The sequence below is a fragment of the Amblyomma americanum genome, chromosome 1 (genome assembly GCF_052857255.1).
Source record: "Amblyomma americanum isolate KBUSLIRL-KWMA chromosome 1, ASM5285725v1, whole genome shotgun sequence".
Taxonomy (NCBI): Eukaryota; Metazoa; Arthropoda; class Arachnida; order Ixodida; family Ixodidae; genus Amblyomma; species Amblyomma americanum.
Genome location: NC_135497.1, coordinates 153,329,252 through 153,353,271, shown reverse-complemented (window position 1 = coordinate 153,353,271; position 24,020 = coordinate 153,329,252). Strand labels below are relative to the sequence as shown.

General features: G+C 41.9%; 1 protein-coding gene across 1 annotated transcript in view; it reads right to left on the bottom strand.

Annotated features, from left to right (window-relative positions):
- Nucleotides 1–24,020, bottom strand: part of c11.1 (maestro heat like repeat family protein c11.1) — a 103,144-nt gene that overhangs the window by 24,763 nt on the left and 54,361 nt on the right. Inside the window, 13 exon segments of the mRNA XM_077647974.1 lie at nucleotides 1,590–1,727; nucleotides 2,121–2,317; nucleotides 5,590–5,755; nucleotides 6,230–6,384; nucleotides 8,357–8,509; nucleotides 9,135–9,244; nucleotides 9,988–10,123; nucleotides 11,289–11,393; nucleotides 14,284–14,521; nucleotides 18,363–18,565; nucleotides 20,368–20,520; nucleotides 20,837–20,956; nucleotides 22,242–22,278. Of these exon segments, the coding sequence (XP_077504100.1) occupies nucleotides 1,590–1,727; nucleotides 2,121–2,317; nucleotides 5,590–5,755; nucleotides 6,230–6,384; nucleotides 8,357–8,509; nucleotides 9,135–9,244; nucleotides 9,988–10,123; nucleotides 11,289–11,393; nucleotides 14,284–14,521; nucleotides 18,363–18,565; nucleotides 20,368–20,520; nucleotides 20,837–20,956; nucleotides 22,242–22,278 (1,911 nt within the window).

The following is a 24,020-nucleotide window of genomic DNA, read 5'->3' as shown; positions in this document are numbered from 1 at the left end:
ATGCTACGCTTGGCGCCGTAGAGCAAACAAAAACTTCTAACATTGCAGTAGCGTCCCTGATAGATTGTTTTTCTTGCTTTTATTGGCAGTTCGAGGTTTCGTTTCGATTGTAAGTCAACCCCCCACTTCGGAATTTTAAATTTCAAAAAAATGGTCGACTTACAATCGTGTAAATACGGTACTTCCTGAAGACGTAAACAAAATCGAAAAAGTGATAACGTGAAATGTGTTAACTGAAAACGAGTATTAATCACATAAAGGGACAATAAGAGCAGGATGCAATGTATTCGTGAGTGTTTCTTTTATAAGCCAACACTGTGTTTAGTAGGTAGCCAATTAATTGCCTGAGAGCATCCTCAGACCCATGCCATCACCAATAACTGATATAACAAAGACCCCAATATAGTAAAAAATTTTTGCTAGTCCAAGTCACTTTGCTATAGAGTGGTTCTACTGACTATCCTCACATTAAGCTTAATAACAATGCATTAAAGGCACCATTTTCAGCAGTAGACATATAGAACAGCTTGCGGAATAAAATTTATTGTCCAATCCACAGGGAAGCAATTACTGCACTAAGAAGTCTAGGACAGTATGCAGACAAAAAGAAAAGAAAGTTTATAGTTAGGTTTATGGTTTATGGGGGTTTAATGTCCCAAAGCGACTCCGGCTGGCTATAAGGGATGGCGTAGTGGTGGTCTCTGAAAATTTCAACCACCTGGGGTTTTTCATTGTCCATAGCTTCGTTGTTCGTAAAAGCTGACTTCTTGCTTCTTGCATTCGCTTGCTGCATGACCTGCGGTCACGTTGCACTGTCTGGTATCATGACACAAGGTGGTGTGGACACGGCGACAGCATAAATGGCCCAAAGACAGTCTAATAATATCGCTCGCAAGAAGAATGTGAGGAACGGCAAAGTTCGTGATTTTTAAAGCCAGTTTTTCGCAGAAAGATTATTTTTCTGAAGTTCACGGAATTTTCAAACTGTTCGATTATTCGGACCATTTTCAAGCGTTCCTCCCAGTCCAAAAAATCGATAGGTGACTATATATAAAACGAGTGTACAAGCATGTATACACTATTACAGAGGCAATGCAACAGTTCTGAAGACATGTTCCAAGATTACAAATGCACTGTTCAAAACCAAAAATTATTTTCTTACTTCTGACGCCACATTTCTTTTTGGTTCCCCATTTTTCCTGGCACTTGGTTTTCACTGTGCTAACTTATTTATCATAACTTTTAGCATTGTCATACATAAAAATGAATGTGCCCACTGACCAGAGATATCTTAAGAATGTCTTGCACTGTTTCTAACACAATCGTTCTGGCGTTGGGCACTCTTGGTACCAAGCTTTTCATTGGGCCAATGAAATTAGAGCCCTTAAAAAGCCCCTTTCAATGTTTTTCCCCAATTTAATAATGCAGTAGATCACTCCATCTTAGCTGTTATCACTAAGATCTGGACAGCTGGCTTATCAACACTGAAATAAGGCTTTCGCTACTGAGTTGGTGCAAGGTTCCCAAAAACCAGCTGTGGAGAAAACATTTTCTGGGAAAAATAAATCAGACATTTGAAGCTAACTCACCCAGCCAACACGGTAACAGAGTCTGGAAAGACTTCATCTTGCTCCATGCTATCCCAATGGCCATCTTTTTCCATGGAGGCCACTATTTCTTGCTGGCCTGCCCGCTTCAGGAAGGCCTCAAAAGCTTGAAGTGCACATCTGTAACAATATCAATACAATAAGTGCTATCCAAGAATGCCTTAGTGCATGACATCAAGCCAGGATCACCACAACCACAACGGGACCTCCTGTGCAACCACAGTACCGCAGATAATCTTCATTCTACTTTGTGAGAAAAGATCCAGTGGTCACTTGAGTGCATCGCTCTAATAAAAAGCATGTACTTTGATACACCAAAAAACATTTTGATCAAACCTAAAAGCATGCAGCTGGGTTAATATAATTATGCCACACTTTAAAGCAAGGAAATAAATCAGGGATTTGGAATGCATGCATGACAATTTGGAAATGCCTCACATGTTACCGCTACTGGTACTTTAGACTGCAGCCAAAATGACAAAGCACACAACAGAAGCACTTGAATGTGCATACCGTAGTGGGAAGAGCTTGATGCCAGCTCCGGAATCCTGCTTGCTGCTGCTGCCATTTGCTCGAAAAGGGCTCACTGAGCTGACACCGACGTAGCTGGCTGCAGTCAACAGAAGAGCTGAGAAAACCTGGCCAAATGCCTCTTTAGCACAGGCTTCCATCTCGGGAGTGTTGAAAATCTCCTGAAGGGCACAGATAGCCTGCAAGTAAGAAAAGAACACAGGCTGTTGTAGCAGCTTGGAAACGGTCTGGTATGGCGCTCATCCAAAACTACGCTATAAAGCACACTGCAATCTCATTCAATCACTAGAAAACTGTAGTCTAGCATTTAGGGATACTTCTGACAATAACACAAAACAGGGCTTTATTCACCCAAACATAGAAATAATATAGCAAGAGGAGGATTAAATCACACAAAAACAAAATTTATATAGTGCATTATAATAAAATGCCACACAAAATGTAGCATAAAATAGCCCACTACATTTCATGCCACTTATAAAACCGTGTATGCGGTATTATGATTAGCTTCCCAGCTACCTGAATTTTCTGTTAGCTCTATGCAGATACCTACTACTTACAAAATGATGGTGTTAACTTTGGCATATATCAAAATGATCTAATCCTACGTGCCGAAACATACTTTCCACAGAAATCATGCAAACACCTTATGCCATTCATGGAATGTTGCTCATTAAATGATGCCAAGAACAGTCTGAATCATTAGTGACAAGCTCCTACCAAATTCTCTGTAACCAAAGCTACAGCTGGAAAGGAAGGCTCAAACACTCATCATTACCACTACCTACAGATGGCATGGAAGAAAGATAAAGGCAATTTTGTTCAAGGCGAAGCAGTTAAATCTGCAGTATTCACAATAAAGCATCAGGTCATACGCCTTGTGAAGAAATACAGCCTTTGTTGAACTTATGCAAATGCATTTACAGCACCCTTTCATTATTCTGCCACTAAATTCCAATTTTTAACATAATGACACCACATATATCCATAAGAGCAACACCAGCTAAGCATCAATGTCTAACAGCAGCAAATCAGTGTCTGTTGCTTACACGAACTGTTCTGACAGCTAGTTCAAAGCACATAATGATTATTCATGTCAGAAATGGATTATATTACTTCCTAGACTTATCTAATAATGAACTCTTCTTTGTTTAATGGGACATAAGCATAAATGTTAACTCAGTCCAAATATAATGATAAAGAACAAGCCTCAAGAGACATCAGAAATTGCAGAAATGTTCAGTCAGCATGTGTGGTGTTTCAAGTCTGCTCTTCTGAGGTATAAGAACACAAAAATGTTTACTGCATTATTTATTTATTGTAACCAAACACTGCAAAGAGAAGAAATAACAAAAACTAATGTAAGCTTAGCTGTATGCTGTGCCATTTGTTACTGATTGTAGGCAAATTACATAACAAATACAAAAAATAAATTAAAACTGCACAAAAAAGTACGCTCCCAGGCCGAACGACTGCTTAGCTGAGGTGTGCCAATAATTCAACGACTTGATTTTGTGGAAGGCCAAAAGATTATAAGAGCAATGCATTCAAAGTGAGGTGCAGAGGGCAGGACGTTCCAGGTAGCCAGTCACTCCCCACATCATATGTTGCTATAGAACTATTATTTTTAGGATTCTGTTGTGTCTATACTTGTTCCGGATATCTTGCGCTAAGTTCAGTGCTGTGTTGTGCTGTGTTCACGATAATTACCTATTTATTGGAATGCCATTTATAGCAAATTTTCCTCTTCGACCTAATCATAATATAGACTACAAATAAAATGTTGTCTTTTTGTAACAATTCTGCATCACAATTTTCAAACCAGCCTTAATTTCCATGCTTCCATCTCACAATACAGAAATAATTTTACAAGAACACCTCCCATTACAGTGACCAATTTCTGTCTCCAAGTGCAGGAAACCAAGCTGAAATTTAAAGCAACAGTAACAGTATCCTCTTACCCACACAAGGGTAGGAACATGAGGCGCTTGTTATGACATACATTTTAAGCAAGCCAACAGTCACCAAAACAAAGGAATGCATAGGGGAATCTGTTTTTTAATTTGTGGTGTTGAACAATGGGAAATTAGTAGTGTAGTAATAATTTTTACGTGAAAGAAAATTGATTAGAACATAGAAGAAAAAAACTGGAGGGGACACTTAAGCTCCGCCTTAAGGGTATGACGCGATAGCGTTAATGGGTTAGTGCTCATATATGCAGGACTGGTTATTCTATGCTTTACATTCATAGATCCCTGGGTGTCCTCATACCACCCCTGGTGCAATGGTGTAGATGTTAAGCGATCCACCACTGCCCTGAGATGGCAGGTGCTGCCACAGCGGGGCTTGTGAGACCCAGGTTGCTGAAGAGCAACCTTCTGCTACCAATCGTTAATTTACCTGCCACATGCCACGGTGGACAGTTTGCTCACAATCCAGTGGGTAGGTTGTCGCCACATGACTTAAGTGTCTTACCTGATACCTAGGTTGTTCCTCTGCAGATTTTTCGTGGATTTTTCGTCCACGGCAAACAACGACGCCGATAACGACACTGGCTATTCAGCTACATGATGCCCTTAATGCTATCGTATTAAAACAAGCGCATGCTATCACCATGATCTGAACCCATGACCTTTGTATGTTGCATACGGTGCTATACCAACTGAGCTATGGAGGTGGCTGTCCAACCTTTCACTTTCGAGTGTTTTCATGTTGCGTGTAACCTAACATTGAGAGTGTTGACCAGTATCACCTCCATCCATGGTAGCGGACGTAGAATGTCCAGCTACACCATAAGTGCCACGTGGAACGTGATAGAATGATGAAGGCAGCAGCTATGAAAGAACCCCCTTATGCTGCTTATGCCGTCAAGAGTAAAATGTATGCCATCATGAGCCCTCATGTCCCTATCCTGATGTGCACAACAGCTTATCAAGGACCTCTGTTCTGGTAGTCTTGATGACATAAGTAGCATAACAGGGTTCTCGCACAGCTGCCACCCTCACCATCTGATCACGTTACAAGTGGAAATTGTGGTGTTGCAGAATGTTCTGTGTCCGCCGCTATAGACAAGGGTGGCACTAGTGAACACTCTCAAAGTTACGTTACAGGCAGCACAAATACACTCGAAAGTGATAGGTTGGACAATGGCCGCCATAGGTCTGAATTGGTAGAGCGTCGTACATGGTATACGGAGGGCGTGGGTTCAGATCCCACTGGTGGCATGTGGTTGTTTTTTTTTCTACTTTCTAATCAATCAGCCTTCAGGTAAAAAATTATTACACTACTAATTCCCAACTGATCTATAGGACAAATAAAAAAAGCAAAGCTTCTTTTGGTTTCAATGACTGCTGGCTTCCTTAAATAAAAATATATAAAATTAAATGAGACAGTATTGAGTATAGAATCAATGTGTGTGTCCCTATGCCTTTGATAACCCATGAGCACCCACCGCAAGCACATCCCTAGCGGCCACTCTGATGGTGCCTCGTTGGCTTTTGGGGTCTGGTTGAAGTTCAGTGGCGCCCAGGTTGTCCAGCATTTCCAGCAGTTGGTTCACAATGCTTGCACCCATGCTGGCATCCTTCGCCAGTGCTGACCAGCACTCACACACATGCCTGTGAAGATGAGTTCTCATTGGACCAAACCACCACAAAGAAAGTCCCACAGGTGAGATAAAAAGGCAAAGAAAAACTGGTCAAGCTCTTAAGTACTTGCCCAGCCCATGATAAACAGAAAAATGCAAAACACATTCATGCTCTAGGTCAGTGGCTCTCAAATGAGGGCTCCCGGACCATTTCAGATTTTTTAAGACATTCCTAGGGTCCTTGAAATGTGTGCTTTAAGTGAGGCTTTCTACATTTTCCCACTGAATGATGAGAAAGATGGAGCCCTGCATGTTTATTCAAGTATGTGAATGAAATATGTAATACCTATTCAGGCACATGTATATTTGAAGGTAATGCATTAGTTCACTGTTGCAACTTTTTGCTTTTCATTCAATAAGACACCACATAAACGAATGCATTGAGGCACACATTAACCTGTGAAAAGTGTTTAGAAGCAGCATTTCTCCAAGAAGCAAGACATACTTGTCATAAGGTAGTGGATAGATCAGGAGCTTATGCACCACAAGGCTTGAGTGGTGTCGTGCTAGGGTTCGCACCACTTCAAGGGCCTCAGAATGTGTTTGAGGACAGTGGACATGTGAAAGCTGCTGATGCAGACTGTCAATCAGGTGGACCACCTGCAATGTTGTCAAGTATATACATTTGTTAGCTAATGTTTTCACATTCAAAACAACAACTTTCCTCTCATCAACTAAAAAATTACAAAAGTATGTAGCTCATGCAACCAGCAGCATACAGTAGACTCCCCTCTGAGACACACAAGACAGGGCCTTGTGAACCTGTTCAACTTGTGAGGCACTGCTATTGTTCACGTAAAGCAATGTATAAAAATTGGATAATTCATCTTGAACAGATATTTTTACATCATGTCCACGGGAAGCAAAACCAAAAAAACTCCCAGCCATTCTGCTTATTGAAGTTCTTACAAAGAGTCCAATGCACTCCAGAGCCAGCAGAAAATTTGAAGCTAGAGGAAGCGTATATTGCACTCCTACTAATACTACCAAATGGAAAGTAAAAGTTGCAATAAAAGCTTGTCAGGGCAGCAAAGCTGGTGGCATATGTAAAATACAAGAAGGATACACATGAGAACAAGTAATTTGAGTTGCTTGGTCACTGTCCACTCTTCAGACTCTCCATACCTTCCTTTAAGGTACAGCTGAGGTATTTACCAAGTGAGGCAGTTGCCACACTTTGCATTTCCTCTCAACCTCCCCGTTCCCCTAAATACCCACCTACCTACGAATACACAGCACAAACCTGGGATGTCTAAAATAAATTTGTGAACTGTGCCTTTTAACATCCTGAAACAACAAATGGGCTATGAAGGAAGCTGTGGTGGAGGGACCTGGATTAATTTAGACTCCCCGGGGGTTCTTTAACGTGCACTGACATCACACAACAAACAAGTCTTTTTGCATATTGCCTCCATCAAAATATGGCCAAAATGGCAGGGATTAAACCCGCAACCTTGGGAACAGCAGCCGAACATCAAAGTCACTGAGCCACTGCAGCCGGGTAAGAAAAAAAATATTCATCTCTCTCTCTCTCTCACTCCTACTCTGCTTGCTCAGTGCTTTTGAAAGAAAAGCAAACAGCAACTTTCACAAAGCTTCCCAGTGACAGCAACATATGCTGTAGATTAGTTTTATATATGCATAAAAAAATGAGTACAAGGTTCCCAAAACCCCACCTCCATTTTCATCAGCAGATCGGCATACATTTTAAGTGTGGCAAGGAAACCAGTACAACCAAATTGAACACACTAAGAATAAAGGCACAGTTCATGTGCTGCCTCACAACTACATTGTTATTCATGATAGCAAGGGTATACACAATCGACTCTCTTGAAGTCAAGAGAAACTGAAAATTGGTTCGAATTATTCAGGGCTTGAATAAAGGGGTGCCTTTTTTAGTACACTTGATGACGATGAGACCAATGACCACTTTAAATTATCAAGAAGCTCGAATTAAGCAAATTCGAATTATCGAGGTTCCACCGCATGGAAAAGGTTTGGTAATGTACGGTATGGTATGGTACAGTATATGACGTTTAACGTCCCAAAGGGACATAGGCTATGAGGGCCACCATAGTGGAGGCCTCCAGATTAATTTTGACCACTTGGGGTTCTTTAATGTGTACTGACATCGCACAGTACAGTGGCCCACTGTATGGAAAAGGATACTGCATCATCTGGTGAGAAAACAAATAAAAATTCATGTCAAACGTGTCAGTAACAAATTGCATGGAACACAGAAAGCTCAAGAATTCCATATTCCTTAAGCTCAGTCTTTCATAAGTTATGAATGATTAGCAGCACCCGTGGCTGACATTGTCTGTTCATTTTTTATTTTTGTTTACTCACTACACCATGTGATATTTTTCTGACACATACCCATGCTTTCTTGAATAAAAGTCTGGAAGTAATACAGTGCATGCCCTGCGTCTTTTCTCTAGTTTTCTGTTGTTGCTTGCATTGATTTCCCTGGGCTGTAATGCCTCTTTGAAACATTATGCAGTGGCAGTGCATAAATCTTTTTCTACACTTCCAAGTTTTAACTGTTGACTACATGAGATATAACACCTACTTCAGATCGTATCTCGGCCCCACGCAACTGCAGCAAGCCAGACAGCACGCTAGCTGCACCACATGAGCTACTTGTCACAGGATCTTTGAGACCCTGAAGAAGTGTGTTGGCCAGCGACAGCAGTTGGATGGCAGGCACCTTCTTGGCCAAAGTCTGCACATAAAACATGGCAAGAACACATAATAAGGCTGTAAATTTGAAAAAAAAGAAAAATAACATTTCTATATCACCAACATCAGCCAGCGTACTGTGTATTTGCAATGTGATATACAGTTGAGAGCTTTTAATTTATCCTTTTGCACTAGAAATTACAATCAAGTTTGCAACTTAATCTCAACCACTTTTAGTCCCCCCCCCCATCCCAGACACCAGGAAGAAAAATCTTCGACCTTAGCCATAAAAAGCTGTGACCTGTGTGTAAATAAAGTTGAACCTTGTTATAACAAAGTCGAAGGTGCCTTGCGATGCCTTCATTATAGCCGCTACCTTATAGCGGCTATAATAGTACACGCTCTTAGCTGCAACTGTTGCGTGCCAGTGGGGTTACCTTCCACTTTGTATCATGAGGACAGGACAGCAAAGCTGGCACTTAGTGTGTCGTCAATGTGAGTTGCAGCAGCCTTTAACATGCACATGAAGTCCTATGAAGTCCTTCACATCAAGTCCTATGAATTTCTGGCACAAAAGAATCTCCCTCTGAGTTATACCGGCTTTTAATATGAAAAGCTACTTCCGAAAGGTCCTCCCTTAATTCATCCGAGAGCTTCAAAGCACATACCTTTGCCAGCTCCTGTGAAATGACATGGAAAGATTCACTGTCTGACTTCTGAATGCATGCCTGGAGATCATCAACTCCATGCATATCTGTGTCCTCCTTTGATGACAGGCCTGTGTGCACAATGCAAAAAAAAATGAGGACTGCTGTCAACCACACCTAATGCAAATGCCTAAAGTACATTTTAAACTGTTTTTGGAAAACACAACATGCATATACTATTTTGCCAATATGTTAAAAAATATTCGTAACCTTGGTCCATTACCAAAGGGTTTCCAATCACATCTGGGATGTAATGATTTTTATGCATGTCAACTATAGTAGGGTACAACTTAAAAAAACAGCAGCTGTTAACACTGGGCTACAGTCCGCAGTGTACCGTATTACTTCCCTGGCCAATCACAGTAGTAAATGAAATCAACTTTTTAATGTTTAAATAAACAAACCAGGTATCAAAATTCCAGAGCTTATAATTTTTTTTCTTGCGATTAGCTTCTTGTTTAAGTAACAAGACAAGTTTTAACTACGGACTACTTTTTTGTCGTGGAAGAATTCTGTGCGGTGTTCCTGAACGTGGGCGGAGCTTCACTGCAGACTTAAGTTGTATCCGACTGTAAAGTAAACTGGGTATCATCAGTCTCTCCAACTGTGGTAAAAGTTTCTGTACATTGAAATTACATTCATTTGCCAGTGAAAAGTAGTACAAGCATAAAGGCTAAACTGTGCCAATAGAAGACCACTAATACAGTTGCCATGGCTGTAGCCAATGATGAAAGCCTCATCGCATGGCATACGGCGATGCTAAAAATTTAATATCAAAATATAAATGTTCACAAAGTGTTCAAAGCCAACATACTTTGACTCTTGTTGTTTATCTCGAGGGACAGGTGAATACAGGTCAGAGCCGTATTGCGAATGGAGATGCTTGAGTCAGTGCAACGAGGAACGAGAGCACCGAGAATAAAGCCAAAACAACTGAAGATCCGAAACACCTGGACAATGAAACAGAATATGAGCTCAAGGTAGGAACATCACATGTGCAATAAAACAGCTCCAAAAGATGGCACACTCAAGTTCTACTCTATTGACTAAACAGCATTTGTGCAGATTCTGATAAGTTATAGTATCCTCATCTTTTCCCCTAACAAATTGACTGAAAATGAATTTCTAACAAAATATTCAAATAAGTTCCTAAGTAAAAAATTCTAGCCTAAACAAGTCATCAGACAATTACATCTGCAGTAATGTGAACTTAAGGAACAGTAGTGGCGGCGCAAAATGATCATCAACTCTGGGTGAGTGAGTGGAATACCAGCTGCATTTCTGCTGCATCACTTGTTTTAGTGCCGACAGTCTTTTGCCAGGTCTTGGAGAAGCCGAGTGTAGTAACCAGTCATGAGGTGGGGATGTAAGAGGATAGGTGTGCATCATGCAATGGGGTGGGGTCAAGGTGGTGTGGGGGTGCGCTATCAGCGTTAGAGTAGCCAGGTGCAGTAAGCAGTTAGGGAGTCGGGGTTAGAGCTGCAGCATTGAGAGTGCTGCAGTAGTCAGGTGAAGAAAACAGTCATGTGGTGGGAGGGAAGGTGAAAATTAGGGAAGCAGGTTTGTGTTGCAGGGGTGGGGCATTGACAGTGTTGCAGTAGCCAGGTGCAGTAGGCAGTCATGGGGTAAAGGGTAGTGGTTATGAGTGGAGGGGTGTTCGGCTGTGCGGCCACTGCTGATGACAACACTGAAAGGTAACAGGCACTACAAGTGTGCGTGCGTTTAACTCTTTTGCTACCATATCATGAGAAAATGACCAATTTTGAGTGTTTTAAAACAAAAATTATTTCTTCAAGGAGTGCCTAACACACTGCACATTGTAATGCATCCCAGCTGTAGCTTATTGGTTTTACTTTCAAAAGAAAAAAATGCCATAGTTGTGCAAAACTTTTTGAAAATTTATTGGTTAAACATGCTGGTAACACAAAAAAGAATACAAACAAAATAAAAATAAGCCGCTAAACTGAGCCATAAGTTAATTACAAAAAATGAAATACACAAAAAGTTACGCATGTTCTTAGCCACCATTCTTTTCATTTTCAGCTGCACACATAATACACTGCACTTTCTGTGGCCTTTCAAGTTCTAAACTCCCCATCCATATTGCAAGCTCACCCCAGTCTCAATGTGACTGCTGTACAGCATCATGAGCTCCCAAATGGAATTCAAACAGCGCTCTCTCTCAAACTCCTGCTTAGAAGTCAGCCAAGGAACCAGCACCTGTAAAAGTTCGTTTTGACTTATTACATCAGCCAGATACTACTGCAACAATGGCACACACAACCAGCACAAATTATTACCTGTCTAAAGCTGCAAGATAAATAATACTAAAAAAAGTTGCAACTGAAGCCAATGACAATCAAATTAGCAACTTACTACAAAATGACAAAATGAAAAAAGCCAGTGCTGATCATTGTTAAAGTGTTACAGCATTTACTGGCTCATCACAGAGGTTTAAAGTATGGCCAAACAAAGATGCAAGAACAAAGCGCGCTATGAATCATCAAGAACATATCTCATGACCCATATTTCTGGCAGCCGTGGCAGTATTTCACTGACTACGTTTTTCATCAGAGGTCACAGGAGAATTCAAATGGAACAGAAGTAACGCCCTGTTTATGTGGTGTCTAAAGCTGCTATTCATCACTGCTTTTGCAAGCCGTCCTGCCTTCCTTGTATCCTGCTTGCACTGCAGATGAAGTTGCCACTCTTCATTTGTTGCATGCATCGTTTTGTTGCATATAACCTCTCAACCTTTGTACGAACATAGCTTGCATCATTCCAGCGTTTGAACAGCAGACTACCTTGAAAAGACACTACAGTTCCATTGTTTTATCTTGGCATGCTTATACATGAGACTTTCCTCCTTCACATGTGCTCAGCAAGAGTGTTGGCCTCAGTGCATCTACTCGTTTATTGCTGGCAAGGTGGCCTCAATATGTATGACTAAGGCCCCTAATTTTCTGCGAAGGAAAATTTCAAATTTCATGAATTGAGAACAAAGAATCTGCAACTAATCCATAGGAAGCCTCCTGCCAGTTAACACATGCAGACTTTTGCGCAGCAGTGGCCGCTGTGCTGCTGCTTCTTCACTCGCTGCTTCGCGTTTCTTGCTACACGGTTATGTGCCTGCTCACCCTATTTTTCCCTTTCCTATTCCTCTTGGCTCTTTCACTGCCTCCTCTTCATTATCAACTTCCTGCACTGCATTCTTTCTATGTTTGCAGCAACTCTTTCTCGCTAATGCATGCTGCGTGCATCACTTCAACAGCTGAAGGTAGTCAAGAAGTCGCCTTTCCGTCGTAGCTCACCAGCCTAGTGGGTGAGCTCACTTTTGGTATATCCAAAAAAAAAAAAGCCACATCCTTAGCATGGTTCATAACGCGAGGTGCTTTCTGAAGCAGGTGATTTAAGGAAAACCTCACATTATATTCATGCAAATACACATAATACTGCTTTTGACAGGTGCCAATATGGTGACTCTTCCCATACAACCGTGTGAACACGTTGCTGTAAAAGCCGCAATGTTTGACGCACTAGCATCCTTGAGTGGATTTGGGAGCAAGCATGTCAAGACATCCGAAAAACTTCATTTGTTGCCAGGTTATACCTTTCAAGAGAATTCAGACAATTAAATGAATCAGATTACAATCATTCTATCATTCCTACAGATGTCCACAAACACAATATCATCAAAAAAAAAGAGAATGTGGCTGCTAACATACAATTCTGCGAAAACTGCTAAAACCTGCGATTTTTCGTGCAATCACAGAATTGCAGGAAACTAGGCACCTTACATGTGACCTTGAAGCACTCCCCTTTGGCTGATGATGCAATGCTGCGCGCAGCAAACAGCAGCCTGTGACATCATTCGGCTATTGCCCTTCCACTGTTGCTTCCAATTGGTCTTCAAAAAATTCACTTTCATCTAAAACCCCCGATTCTGATGTCTGCTGTACCGATCACACTACCCTTCTCTCCTGCTGTGTTGCTCAGCTATAAAGTACAAAACACCTACATGCCCAGGGTACTCCCACAAATGCTACTGCCACTCATACAGCCACCCAGTAATTATCAGAGTAAAACCATGTAAACGTGTAGTTTCACTGTCTCCTTAACTTCTTGTAGCTGTCTATCTATCCAACATCTAGCGAATCAACCAATGAAATGGAGTGCAAACGTGCTTCATTAATTACAGAAGAACAGTTGAAAATATGACAGAATGCTATTAAAGGGCCACAGAAAGGGGTGTTTGAGCTTGGCTTTAAAATGCTTGCACTATGTAGACTACAGGCCACCGGGCGTCCATGCCATGTACGCGACCTCAAAAGTGAGCAGGAAATTTATTATACATTTTTAAAAACTCCCGCTTTCGCACCTCGCAACGACGCGTGGTGCCAGGCTTTCGTGCGAAACCTGGCATACAACGTCACGTCGTGTAAGTGACTTCAGCAGCCGGGCATTACCATTGGTTTGTAGCGCCAAATTCTTTCAGACGTCACGCACTACCACGGCCGTAGCCACTCTGCGCGCGCCGCAGCCTGCGGAGGTAGGGGAGGGGCCGAGTGGGTGGGGCTGGCGGAGGAGCGCCGCCCTTTTCGCGTGTGAGAGGAGAGGGAAGACGCGAAAGTTCGAATTTTGTCTGCATATAACTCAGCTTCCACAAAACGCATTAAAATAATTCTTGCCGGAGCATAATTATGAAGCGGCGCCTTTAAACATCTCAGAAATGTCGCAACTTTACTGAGAGCCCCTTTCTGGGGCCCTTTAAGAACAAATTCAAATCAATGTTAAAATACAAAAAAGAAACACAGATGCAGACAACTATTTATAGTTTGACTAACAGAAGCCACCAGAACTAACTCTAGAATATAAGCATTTCATTTTCTATGAAACTGTACATGAAAATAATTACGAGAACAGAGGAATTACCTTACCTTCAGTTTTATAAAAATATTTCCCTATATTTACTGCACGAAAATGTCTTTATATAAATATCAAAAGCACTTCAAAAAATCAGTGCTATAAACTTTTAAGCACTGATGCTCTGTATTATGCATTGTTGTGATTTTTAATTTCCTTAATAACACTGTAGTCTCAAATTACTCACATTGATGATAAGATGAAGATTATCTGGGGTGCGATCCTTGGACAGCAGTTCTGCCAGGAACTGGTCTAGTGCACTAAGGCAGCTAGACACCAACTCTGTGTGGTTGTGTGGCTGATCCCCAGCAGCTCCATCGTCAAGTGAAACGGAAGGGCTCCGCACTGGCAGAGGGTAGACACGTGAAACAGCCATGGTCACAAGGGCCGATACCTCACTCGGTGGCAGAGGCGGGTCCAACTTGCTGGTATAGATGGCAGTCAAGAGGCAACATTTGGGCTTGCAAACTTATGGGCGCATATGTAATTTACAGTAACCAGCTCTACAATTATCCAAGAAAAGCAGCAGGTGTAAGACTGAGCAAGTGGCTTTGAAAAGCACTGCATCTGCGTACGTCAATGCAGTGCATATGTAGCTGCTAAGAAAATTGTGCAGCTTATTTCTTCACAAGTGCACGTGCCCCTTTGCCATGCAAGTTTTTTTTTTTTTTCTGCAAATGCCTAGACCGATGTCTTCCTGCCATAGTTAGTAAAAGCAACCTGCAAAGTCTTGTTAGCAATGTTCCACAGCACGAGTTTAAGCAAGTACCTACACGCGAAGGCTGCTCTGCAACGTTTTGCTATTATCGAGATGCTACTTGGTGTCAACTCTTATAGCCTTGCCTAACTTGCAAAATGAAATAAATTTTATTATCAAGTAGCATCTCGGTAATAGACTTTTGCTATTATCGAGATGCTACTTGGTACGAGAATTTGTTTCATTTGGGAAGTTAGGCAAGACTTTAAGATCCAGAAAAGGGTTGTGTGTTGTCTTTTTCGGTGCTACAACCCTTTTCTGGAAACATGCACAAACTAGCCCCCCCAACAAGTATTACTAAGGCTTTAAGAGTTGACAGCCTCTTGACTATCAAGCATTCATCCTGCTAGAGCATGGGCAACTATTACCAATAAGAATGTAAGGTTTCAAGAAGTTATTTCCCAATTTCCTGACAGTTTGCCTGCAAATTAGCAATTAGGTACTTATTTGACCCTCTTTATAGGCAAAAAATACAAGTACACAGACAGCTAAAATATGAGCATACACAACCTGCTACAGTAAATTCTCATTGAAGCGCACCTCGTGGGACCATGAGAAACTACGCAAAAAGCGGTAGTATGCTTTAACCGAAAATAGCTTGAATATTTCCACTTGCCTGATAAAGGATGAGACCTGAAGTAAGGCACACGAGGAAGCTTTTATTCACTTTGGACTATGGGAATCCATTATTTCTGACTGCCGCCTATGCAGCCTCGCAGCCCAGTGAACTAGCCCAGTGAACACGAAATGTTCTGCACACATCTTCGAACATCTAGGAAAAGCTAGGAAATCTAGAGCTTGTCGAGATGTCTGCAAGGTTTATTTTCTCAGTGCCTTACACATGTTTAAGTGAAAAAGTGGAGAAGAGAATTTCTCAAGACTTAACATCTAGGTTGTGACAAAATGTTTACAGGGCATCAATTACTAGACATCTGCAAGTACTGCTGCATCACATACGTTTTTTTTTCTAAGTACCTTCGTTGAACACGCTCATATTATTTGCCAAAACACAGATGCGCGTAGGCTGTCAGCTAAGGCTAGCATTGAGAGAAGAAGTCACTCAGAGTTACCCACTGTCTGCACCAAGTGTTCTCACACACAGACTGTAATAGCAGGGGTTTCTCTTTCTACAACAACACAAACATCCCTTGCGCTGCAATGGCATAAATCTGCTAGTGGCACCCTTTGACCAAAACTTTAAGGATATCCATTCTTGTACTTGCCTGCTCAAAGATATGTTTACATGGAGGCGCCTTCATGACATATGTTTTGCGACATGGCACTATGTTTGTCAAAGGAACGAAGTAAGGCTATGTCAGCGATTTTTGGCAGTAAAGAGGTAATCACAGACTTCAAATAAGAGCACACAGCAGTCATACCAGTGGAATTGTACTGCACACAGTACGAATAAATACTGACAAACTTCTTTCAGATAATTATGCTTATTACAGATGCACAACTAGCACACGTGACTGTATATAAGCATGGGGTTACCTGTCTGAAATGCATACTTTGGAGTACCACCCGCAGGGTGAATGTGCAGGCACAGACAGTATAGCTCAGGCGTATTTCATAGTACTTGCTCCGTCTTACTTTCGAATAAATATTCATACACGGACTCATTCCTTCCTTCCTCCCTAGAGAATGAGACAGTTGCTGCACATTAGTAGGTGCCTGCATACTGTTATATAGGCAGTCGTAAGTGCTGCAGCATACCAGGAATGAATAATAAAATGTTCACACATTTTTTAAAACTACACTGAAACTATAATTAAATGCCTTTCAAACATCTTGAGATAATTTTGCAAGATGTCTGATATCCCTAACTTGGAGAATAGCATACATTATGAAAGCATGTAGTGGAGATATTGCTCTGTCTTGTATCCCATAATTTGCGATGCATTAGTGGTGCTACAGGAGAGCTACAAGATATACTATGCTATATAATGTTTTTGGTAGGCAAAAACAAGAGGTTCTTCTGATTTGTGCCGAGATGGTTTCAAGACGTCTACAGAAATTTTTGTATTGTCACCAAAATGTCTTGCGTATCTTTCCAAGCCGTATTTCAGATGTCAAAAAGATGTTGCATTCAGTGGGTAGAATGGCTGCACTAATAGTGTAAGGCATGCAGAACAAGGCTCTTTCTTGTTCCACACAATGTTGCTAGTGAAAGGTCCCTCTCATGCACCACTACAGATTCCTTCTTATCACACTCGATAGTTCGTATGTCACGCTTCACCTTGATGGTCAACACTAGAGACGTGCTGGGGAGCGATGCCACTTGGAAAGCACACACTGCACGCAAGAAACATGCAATCCATGATGACACCAATATCGTGACAAAGCAGCGAGACTGTTCCAAATCATGGCTGTGCAGTGATGCCAGTCAGCCAGCAAAACCGCAATGGCGGTTGCGGCACATGAAGGACAATGAAACTTTGCTGCGGCTAACCTGAACTGCGGAGAAGCTGAGCCACGTGACGATAAATGATAGCTATGACAGTGAGCACATGCGCACAGCTCAGACTGAGACCACTCGGACGCTGACACCTGTAAACAGGGTGGTGACAGGGCAGCAGAGGGCATACAAATATGCCCCAGCCTCCACAAACGGAAGGCGAGAGACCGTGCTGCAAGGTCGCAGGGGTGCTCTCTCCGGGAGTGTCAGCAGCTGCCAGTATGCTTGCCACATGCTGCGCCGTATTAGTATGGACATATCACCACGATCTAAACGTTAGGAGCACAGGTGAAACTTTCTTACGATGTGCAGCATATTTCATGGATGCTTAAAGGGACACTGAGGACAAATTTTAGTTGGCCTGTATCGATAGGGTACCATGTTCTAATTACGAAGGGACCACTCTCACTGAAAACGAAGAGATGACTAAAAAATGAAACACGTGTCGGCACCAGTGGTAGATTTCACAAGAAAAATGTGTGTCGGCCCCTATTTTTGGCCAAGGATCCAAGAGATTACTCAACATCACCATTCACTTCAAAAAGGTGGCAACCCTTTCGGTAAGGATGTCAAGAGTCTGAATCGACTGGCGGGAAGACTTCCAAACCCATTTTCTCACCATTGAATACGTCTTTGCTATCAGGCAAGCGTCGTCATTGCCAGAATGAACCAGAGAATCAATTTTTATAGAGAACAATAATTGGTTGGAGTTGTCCTCATTGTCCCTTAAACGAGATACTCCCTACATCCTTGTACATAATGGTAAGTATGCGCTAACCAAGATGTTCAAGATCAGCCAATATGCCGTAACTGTGCACCAAATGCATAAGGTTTAATGGAAGCTTAATCTGGGGCTTCATGCAATTGCCTTAAGAGGAACTACTTCTTAAATGAGTACACCTTACCTAGATTACTGTACCTTTAGCATATCATAAACGTGGTGGCTATAATAACAAGCAAAGTCCATTCCCTCTTCTCACTGATGAATGTGCAAGCATCTACAAAACAGAGCCGGTCAGATTCCATGCATCAACAGTCAGACAGTGGATACACTAGGCTCGCCAGAGCCATCAGAACAAGGGCCCTTGTCGTAGATGTGACGAGGACTGGGTTCTCAGCCTTGAGCAGCAGCTGCATCTCAGCAACCAGCTCCCCTCTTGAGTAGAACACATACTGCTCCTGAAGTCTGTCTGGGTGCACAGCCTCCGCTATCATCTTCACAGTGCGGAGCATTGCATGCCGCACCGAAGGGTCCTGCAAAGAGATCAGCAAAAAAGCTTTTCATGCTCTCAAGCTCCAGAATGCACAAGCCAACAAATTCAAGGCTCTGAAAACGTGCACATAAATTAATTTTGATACAAATGACACACTGAACAAACTGGCAGGCAACAAGAAAAGTGAACACAGGGAGACAGAATGCATAATAAAAAAAAAATTAAATAGAGCAATAAGATAGTAGCTGCCTGCGACTGAGATGGATTTTAAACTACAATAAAAATAAAACAACCAGGAAAGGCATCACCTTGGCTTAAACAGTACTGACAGCCTAGCCATTTCATATGTGCACTACTTAGGAATCGCAACAAATGTGCCAGAAAACATCAGTTTTTAAAACTATTCAGGGGCAGTAAGATAGCTTCAGAGAGGAGAGTGAACGAAAAAAATGTGACTATCCACAGAAGTCAGCCATTTCTACTAACACTTTCATTACCATGCCACTATGCAATGAACACTGGCGATCGACGGACTCGAAATGCAATTTCAGTGCTACAGGGGCTGCCACAGACTATACTTTTGTCTCCTGCAGTTTTTACTTTTCCCAAAGGCGACAATTTCTTAAAGGCCCATGAAGCTGAGGTTCCGGTGCATGTGCTCGCAACATGGTGTCAGCCTCGGGCACAGCGTGTGCTCGGAAAAATCCTGCTTCACACAATTCTGCTGAATCTGCAGCAGATTTTTTCGATGCATCAGGCAGCTGTGGCCCTTTAACAATGTTGCATCATCTGATTTTAATTCCGACAATAAAAGTGTGCAACCTCAGGGCAGAATGTCGGCAGTTGTCCACCCCTAAGCTTCGTTCTCTACTTGTTCGTCTGCTTGTTCCTGGAGCCAGTTTACCCATCGCACTGATGTCATGAATGATATTTCTTTCTGTTACCTGTAGTGTTTCGACATTATATGGGCGAGATTTGCTTCCACAAGCCTAAAGAAGAATAGAGTTCCAGCCCATTAGAAATCCATAGATGACCTACATAGGACTGATGCTCTGTAGTAGCCAGAAGTGGTCAGGAAAGCTGTGGTCATCTTCAGACAGTTCTGAGATCTTCCAAAATGTCTTCTTAAATAGAATCTACTAAAACCAAGCCATTCTGTTGCTTTTAAGTATTTTATTACCATTTTAGTTTTCATGTGAGTAGATCATCACAAATGTTATGTAGGATATATTTTTGTGTTTCTGCAATTTTTTTTTGCTTCTTCAAAAGCATTCCAAGTTAAAACTTACAATGTTGAAAAGTACATTTACAAAAACTTAGTTTGGTATATCACATTTGAAAAGTTTTGCTCGGATGAAAAATTTATATCAAGGACACACCGAAAACAGCCTTTTTTCCTCGCAGTACCAAAAATATTTTTCTAGCACAAAAAGTTTTGGAGTTACAATCTCAAACATTTAGTGGTTAGCACCTAAGTAAATTTGAAACATTCTGTACATTCCAGAATTTTAGATATTTTTGCTTCAAGAGATATTATTTTCCCAATAAAATCTTTTGCTTAATTTTTTACTTTTTATGTACGCAGCAAGTGTTTTTGCGATATTCACACCAAGTAAAATTTGTGCTGAAATAAATGGCTTCAGAAAGCACATTCTATTAATTGACATCACTTTCATGCACATTACGTTTTTTTACACCTCACAGATTTCACAGGAAAAAATTTTGCCTAAGACCTATCAAAAACAGTCACATTTCCCACAGTAAGGAAAGAGTTAAAAGGCTTACCAGTCATCTTAACATATCCAGCAAATAGCTTCCACAAAACAAGCAGTTCTGTCATACCTTTGATGCTTGGTAGAACTTTGCGGCACTTCTCAAGATGGGAGTTTCAATCCTGGTGGTCAAGATGGAAGCGGGAGCTCGCAAAGAAACGTGGCCATAGCTCAGGACAACAGTTGCCAGAAGCTTCTCATGGTAGTTGTCACCAGTGATGTCCTGTGACAGCAGTTAAAGTCCCAAGGTGAAACAACTCTTCTAGCTCAGGAAAAACAGTATGAACAATATTAAACAATTCATGGTAATACAACTGGCACTGAAAGTGATGACAGCAGTGCTTTGGCATCTACTTTATTTTACTATACCAATACTTTCCATTCAATTAAAAGCATGCCACATGATCCACTCATAAAATTACTTATCCTCTTAATATTCAAAGCTGCACACAGGCTATGAGAGGCATTGCCCCTTCAATAATATGTGATATAAACCAGTACGAGAAATAAAAACACAGTGCCAAAGGCTTCCTCCTTACCTTAAGAAAGCTAAGGAACCCAGAGTTCTTCCGAAGGTCATCTTTTGCTACTTGCTCCAGTTTCACGACCACTGCATCTAAGTGGGATGCCGCACACATGCCTACTGCTAAAGCACACCCCTAAAAACACAAAAAAAGCATTAAGCAAAGCAGATGTCAAAAGTTAAAGTGCAATCACTAACACTAACATATCTATCTCCAGAAACATAAAATAACTCATTCCTACCAGTATACAATATCAATGACAGCAAAAATTAAACGACCATGACATCTGAAAGTTGTACTTTATTACTAAAAGCCCAATAGTACTAGCAAGCCCTGCTTTGCTTTTCTTGTGTTAGAGCATTCCCAATAGCTGATACTCTAGATGTCAGGCAAAAGTTTCTGCTGATCTATATGTCATGTTACACTGCTACAATCCCCATTATAAGCCTAGTTACATCCACTACAGGATAAACGCCTCTCCCACTGATCTCTAATTAACTTAGCCCTGCACCAGCTATGGCCATCCTATTCCCACACACATCCCAATTTCATATGCCCACCAAACAATGGCAAATGTACCAATTAATTTCCCTTTTTTTTATTTATTTACCTCTTCTGTATTTCGTTTAGCCCATGCCTTTGTATGATTGTGTATGTTTTTTTTTTACCGCTGCAAAGGTGACTGGGCTTGTGGGACAGTGAAAATGTCTAGAAAAGACTTTTTTCAGCAGCCTTTTCATTATAAACAGCTACATGACAAATAAACAAAGCATTATTTTCTCTTCAAAAGTTTACTTAATAAAAGTGCCAAACAAGCTACTTTGAATTTTTTTTTTTCCAATAAAAACTTATTGTCGAGCTACTTCAGTAGCCTTATACTATGCCAGCCATAATGTCAAACACACATCTGCTGACTTTACTCCAAGTGCAGCGAGGGCATCACAGTTTGGTAGCAATGTACAGGGACCAGCCATTTGGGTGTTGGCAACAATGTGGAGATCTTGAGAGTCTAAACTTTTTCTTTCTATCATCCAAATATTAGTGAAGAAGGTAATAAAAATTGGAGGGGACACTTAAACTCTGCTCTAAGAGTATGACAACATACACTTAATGAGTTAATGGCCATATGTGCGGAATTGGTCATTCTCGACTTTAAATTCATAGATCCGTGGGAGTCCTTATACCATTCCTGGCGCAGTGGTGCAGCGGTTAAGCGAATGCCAGGTGCTGCCACCAGTAGGGCTTGTGAGACCCAGGCTGCTCTTCCCGAGCAAGCTTGCGCGAACAATCATTAACTTTACTGCCACCTGCCACAGTGGTCAGTTTGCTCACAATCTGGTGGTCGGGTTGTGATGATGCCACAAGGTCACGTGATCTAGGTGGCCCACCTAAATTGCTTCTCCAGGAACTTTTCGCTCACAACACTGAAGAAGCCACAGCCGACGAGGCCGGATTTTCTGCATAATGGGAGCCTTGACGTTATTGTGTTAAAATGACAGTGACTAACTGCTTGACTATACCTCGGCCTCCAAAGCGCTGCTCTTGCTCAAGGTAATATTAGCTGCAGTTGAAAATCTCTGGCATAGCACAGGCTACACAGTGAGCAATGACAGCTTTTGCCTCTTATAAAGGTGAACTTTCCTGCTCCCCCCCCCCCCCCCCCCCCCCATTTCCTTTTCTTTTTCCCAGGTTATTCCCACTGCATGCAGGAAAGTACTCCCTGTGACATTGGCATTGATGTGGTTTTTCATTGAACATTTGATCTATTCGTTGCTTTTTCTTTGCTGCTCCCATTCATTATCATTTTCTCAAACTTTGGCTGAGCAAAGTGAAAAAAGACACAGAGAAGCTGCTGCATTGCAGAGGAACAAAAGCTGGAGGCATGCAGGTTAAGGATTACCTTGTTTTAATCACCCTGTTAAGGGTGATTAAAACCACATATTGCTGCATACATTGCTGCATAAAGCCGTATATTGCTGATATTAAGACCACTTTTTTTGTTTCTAAAAACAGCCATTAAGTTGGGGGTTCGACCTATACATGGAGTCTACCTTTATGTGGCGTCTAAGGTAGTTTCGGCCCAGCCGCAGGCAGTACGCACCTCGTGACAGTGCTTGTTCCCGGGCTGGCAAGATGCACGCAGTTTCGTGTGTCAATTCATGCACAAATCGTTTCCACTATGGAAATTCGAACTGTGCAATGCACACGCACCCAGCTCGCTCATACTGGCAGTTGCTTACCCTGACGAGCGGTAAGCAGCCCCGACAACAAACTTCGGTAACATCCGGAGCACGCGTTGTGCCAGGATCCGGAGCTACAGGACCACTGGTATTTTGGTTGCTGTTATTCAACCTCGCACCCAAGTATGGAAGGCAGGATGTAATGCTATATCACCACTTTTAGTCTGATTTTATTTATGGAGGCTTAATGTCCCAAAGTGACGGAGGTAATAAGGGATGCCGCAGTGAAAGGCTCCGGAAATTTCGACCACCTTGGATTCTTTAATGTGCACTGACATCGCACAGTACACAGGCCTCAAGAATTTCGCCTTCATTGTAATTCAACCACCGTGGCCGGGATCAAACCCATGACTTTCGGGTCAGCAGCCGAGCACCATAACCACTGAGCCATCGCAGCAGCATTTTGATCTGGATTTGCATCCAACTATGTACTAGCTTTGCATGTAATGCAAAGGCAAGATAACTGCTGGTCCTTAAGGGGTAACGGGGTAGATTCTAAAAGAAGGCAAGCAATGCAGGGGGTGGCAGAAAGTTAGGTGTGTGGATGAAATTGAAGTCTACGGGTGGTCCGCAGCTGACAAAGGACAGGGTTAATTGGAAAAACATTGGTGTGGCCTTTGCCCTGCAGTGGGCATAGTCAGGCTGATGATGATGATGACTAGCCTTGCTAATGCATTGTTATACGTTTGTTTTGGTTTGAGCTGCATGGGCCACGATGTCATTCCATGAAGGGCGAGGCAAATATGGGGGGGGGGGTGGGGGGGGGGGCTGCAACGCGTTGACTAATATTAGGAGTCAACTTATACACGGCAATATATGCTTTATGCTTAAAAGAACAGCTGGTGCATGACAGAGATTGCTTAGGGCCTTGAGCTTGTCTGCACTACGCATTCACTGTAACCGAGTGGTGTGTGGGTGTGTTTGCAGGCATTTATATGGAGTGTCACTGCCCTAGTACA